Source organism: Monodelphis domestica, chromosome 6, assembly GCF_027887165.1.
Source record: "Monodelphis domestica isolate mMonDom1 chromosome 6, mMonDom1.pri, whole genome shotgun sequence".
NCBI lineage: Eukaryota > Metazoa > Chordata > Mammalia > Didelphimorphia > Didelphidae > Monodelphis > Monodelphis domestica.
The window spans coordinates 15,252,429-15,256,792 of record NC_077232.1 but is presented as its reverse complement, the minus strand read 5'-3'; the positions used below and the strand labels follow the sequence as shown (position 1 = coordinate 15,256,792).

The 4,364-nt window shown below is 34.1% G+C and overlaps 1 protein-coding gene across 1 annotated transcript; it reads left to right on the top strand.

Moving 5' to 3' along the window:
- The first annotated feature begins 2,523 nt into the window (after nt 1-2,523).
- LOC100028726 (olfactory receptor 14I1-like) lies at nt 2,524-3,513 on the top strand. Its single transcript, XM_001378649.3, has one exon. The coding sequence runs from the start codon at nt 2,524-2,526 to the stop codon at nt 3,511-3,513; it is 990 nt and encodes a 329-aa protein (XP_001378686.3).
- The last annotated feature ends 851 nt before the right edge of the window (nt 3,514-4,364 follow it).

The window sequence follows — 4,364 nt, the reverse complement described above, 5'->3', positions numbered from 1 at the left end:
GGGTCTCAGGAATTCTTTTTATGTTGAAAAAGTTGCTAAGGAAGGAGTTATTTGGGCAATTGTGGCCTGTGACTCCAGGGAACTGATGTTGCTTTATACATGGTCCATTTTGTTCTGTTTGGCTTTTCCTTTGGTTCTGTTTGTCCATTGCTGGGAGCAAACCACAACATGAATGAAATGCAAATAATATTTTCAATGCTCTGGGATGACTTTAGGTTAAGTTTTACTCTTTTTCTGGGGAGACTCTAAGAAAGGCAGTGAGCGTGGAAATTGAGCATCATTTGAGCCTAATCCTGTGTGACTCAACCACCTGTACTTCCTGTCCAGAGACACCAATTAATTACCTAGGTTATGTCTAAAGATTGATGTGAACTTTTTTAGAATTGTGAATCTAATCAACTCACATGTCTTTATATGAAAGGTAGCCCCATACTAACCAACTTATTTTTGTTTCAGTATTCTTTTGGTTGTGCACAGATACCTGGCAGGGTTTGTGGGACATTCAGCCCACATCAATATGGTGTAAAGATAAGATATTACAGCAGAAGTTTTGAACTGGGGAACTCTACTCCCAAACTGTTCCTGATTGCTCCTGGCTGATGCCAAAAAGAACTCATACTTGATCAGTTGTGCCAAGATGAAAACATAGATAAAGATAAAAAAAGGTGTAAAACATATTGAGTGAAAACCTTCAGGCTGAGATTTGTTTTGCAAAGTGGTTTGAACATAAAAAGTTAAAAATATTTGTTGAAATAATTGATGGGCAATGTAAAAAAATAAATACTGTCAGTTGGTGAATGCTTTACAGGTTTTGTTCAACTTATGCACAACATGTACAATTGAATTTGGAGAAGAACATCTTTCGTTCTCTTTGAAGGGACAATAGACATGTTTAAGAGCTGTATTTGAAATTGCCTGTCTTTTACAACAGCTAACCAACATAATAACTGATTGTTGCAATCATCTTCTCTAAAATCAACATATATGGAGATCACAGGAATCATGGATGTTGGGGCTAGTAGGTTCTTTAAAGATCCCCTAGAATGACCTTCTAATTTGATAAATTCTGGGCTCTTAGATGGGAAGGGTAAGAAGTGTAGACAAATGGAAGAGTTGGAACATAGAACAAAATAAGTAGATAGTGAACAATTCGGTTTTTATGTCAAGTTATTTTGAGGTTAAGTTCTGTCCTCTGTGTTGTCTCTGACAAGAGACGTAAGCTAGCATCAAGAGAGACTCTCACTGACTAGTGAAAAATGGCATCACAATCACAAGAAGAAATAAAATTATCATTTAATAAATCATAAAAAAGAGAAGCCAATTATTAAACTGCTGTAAATATTGGTAAGCTAATAAACAAATATTAAGAACTTGTCAGGTATCAGCCATTATGCTAACGAGTACAAAGAGAGAAATAGTTTTTGGTAGCTACAGACCCATTAAGAAATGCTTAACAGGAAAGATGAAAGGAAATAGGTAGAGGGGTAGTAATTTGACCAGTGGAGGTTTAGAGAACCAAAGTCGAAACATTTCAGGAGAAAGCTACTAGAAAGAGATTAGAACAGAGCAACCAGAGTTTCATTCCTGGCTCCTCACTATCTTTGCTACTAGTACATTGATTTCTTACTAATATTCTTAAAAATATATTATTAAAAAGTGACATTCATATTAGAACTTAATTTTCAAAACATTTTATTTTAATCAATCTTGTAATGTGAGCAAATACCGATGTTATCTTGAGTACACATATGAAGAAAGTGAAGTTCTGAGAGAATGAGTGATTTACTTATAACTTTGAAAATATCTGAGAAAGATTTTAAATTAAATTCTCCTAACAATAAAACTTTCTTCCCTCATTATCCTACAATTCCACTCTGGTAAAATTTGAAAATAGCTACTATTCTTAGCTCTATCACTTAACTCAATTTAAAAATATTTATTAGGCACTTACTAAATATAAGCTATTGTTAATGCCTTGGAAAAATCCAAATTTAAACAATTTCCCTATAATGGTTAAATTTGATTTTTTAAATAATGTTCTATTGAGTAGATCACTCAGATTTCAGATCTGTGATATGATTTGCTTTAAATAATTTCCTGAACTCATATGATTAAAACTAATGAGAATTCTATTGAGCTGAAAACATATTCCCTTCATGAGCTATTATACCCTGATCTTTCTTTATATATTTGCTAAATATATATTGGCAAAACTGAGCTAGCTAATAGTTATGCACTGGTAATGATATATGATCTGTTCTCTTATATACTTGGGTGTATAATAATTTACCTTTAAAAACTTTTTAGAGCAAACAGGACTCTGTTCTGGAATCTCAATTGCCCATGTTTCCCATTGCCGGTTCTTCTCTCAGCTTGGCATAAACTCAGAAATTTAAATATGGTCTGATTGTCTTTGTGACATGGTTAGTGGAAATGGGTAGTTCTAGGCCTTTCTCCACAATTAGATGTTTTTATTTTCTCTCCTCTTTAGAACCTGATATCCTCTGCTCATGTTGTTTCAAGATGAATTGCGGAACAAAAACAGGTATGGAAAATTTTACTATCTTCACAGAATTCCTCCTAATGCAGTATTCCACCATCCAGGAGTTGCAGGTCTTACATGCTGTGCTATTCCTACTGATTTATATGGCAGCCCTAATGGGTAATTTTCTCACTATCACTGCCATTGTCATTGACCCACACCTTCACTCCCCATTGTATTTTTTTCTGAGTAACTTATCTTTGTTGGATATTGGCTACATCTCAGTCACTCTTCCCAAATTCATTGTGAATTCTCTGACACATAATCCAACCATTTCTTTGCATGGCTGTGCTGTTCAGATATTTTTCTTAATCTTCTTTGCAGGAACAGAAATTGCTTTGCTTGTAGCCATGTCCTATGATCGCTTTGTGGCAATATGTCAGCCCCTGCACTATGGGGTGATCATGACACCAGCCCGATGCATTTGCATGGCAACTAGTTCATGGCTCAGTGGGATTTTCTATTCAGCTCTACATACAGGGAACATGTTCCGCTTACCTTTCTCAGGATCCAATGTGATTCATCAGTATTTTTGTGATATCCCTCATGTCTTGAAGGTCTCATGTTCTGAGGTTCGTGATATTGAGTATATACTACTTGCCACCAGTTCAACTTTAATTTTATTCTGCTTTGGTTTTTTAATTATATCCTATACTTACATCTTCTCCACTGTACTTAAAATGCCCTCTGTGGAAGGACGCTACAAAGCTTTGTCTACCTGTTCCCCTCAGTTGATTATCTTCATCTTATTTGCCCTTTCTGGCATAGTTACAGTTCTAGGTCCCCTCTCAGATACATCCCCAATCCAGAATCTTCTGATTTCAATGACCTATTCAATATTGCCTCCATTCATGAACCCCATAATCTATAGTCTGAGAAACACAAAAATCAAGACCGCACTTTTGAAGATAATCAAAATTATGTTTTTCCCTAAGAAGGAAGTGTCAGGTTTTAAGAACATCAAATTATAAAAAAATATATCATTAGAGTGTTTCACATACAATATAACATCAAAATTATCTTAAAAATGAAATAATAATTCATGATTTATCTATAAAATAAGCAAAAAAAGCAAAAAAAAATGTGTTGAGTGAGCAATGGTTTTCCTGAGATAAAAAATTCATTGAAATGTTTGTTAAATATTTCATTAGTGACAAACTGTACCTGTATTTATTTTGAATCTCTCAATGAGTTATGGAGAAGCTGCAAATGTTCACAAATGACAAAGAAGTTGAAGGAAATTGGATTAAACCCAGGTGTAAAACAGTTATTTTTATATGCTACAAAAGTTACAGAAAGAACTTCCCTTTAGCTGAAATATTATTGTCTTCTCTCCTCAATGACTTTGTGTCTACTATTTAATGTGTCTGAAATGACTATTATCAATTCCTTCATGTTGAAGATCTATTTGGCTTTCAAAATTCAATTCAACTGTTACCTCCTTCTTTAAGATTTCTTTAATCTTCCAGTGAAGATAGTTCTTTCCTAATTCCTTTGCCAATTCTTTCTTCGTGTTTGTGGGGTTTTTTTGACTTGGGTAAAAGCAAGTTCTTTCGAAAGATCCTTAATCTTTGAATTTCCCTCTAAGTAAGTTCATAATTTTAGAGGCTAAATTGTAGAGAGAATAAGGTCTTCAATCCTTATATAAAATGCATATTTGGTTATAAACTTTTACCTCCCCATAAAATAAAAAAGTTCTTCAATCTTGATAGAATTACACAGCATCCAACCATCATCCTTTGGTGGTCCTTTAAAATATACAACAAACTGAAGAATAATAGAGTCTGCTGAAAAGCCTTGGGAATGTGAGTTATGCCATTTG

Excerpts from the sequence above, each read along its gene's own strand:
- LOC100028726 (XM_001378649.3), top strand. The coding sequence starts at position 2,524 with ATGAATTGCGGAACAAAAACAGGTATGGAAAATTTTACTATCTTCACA.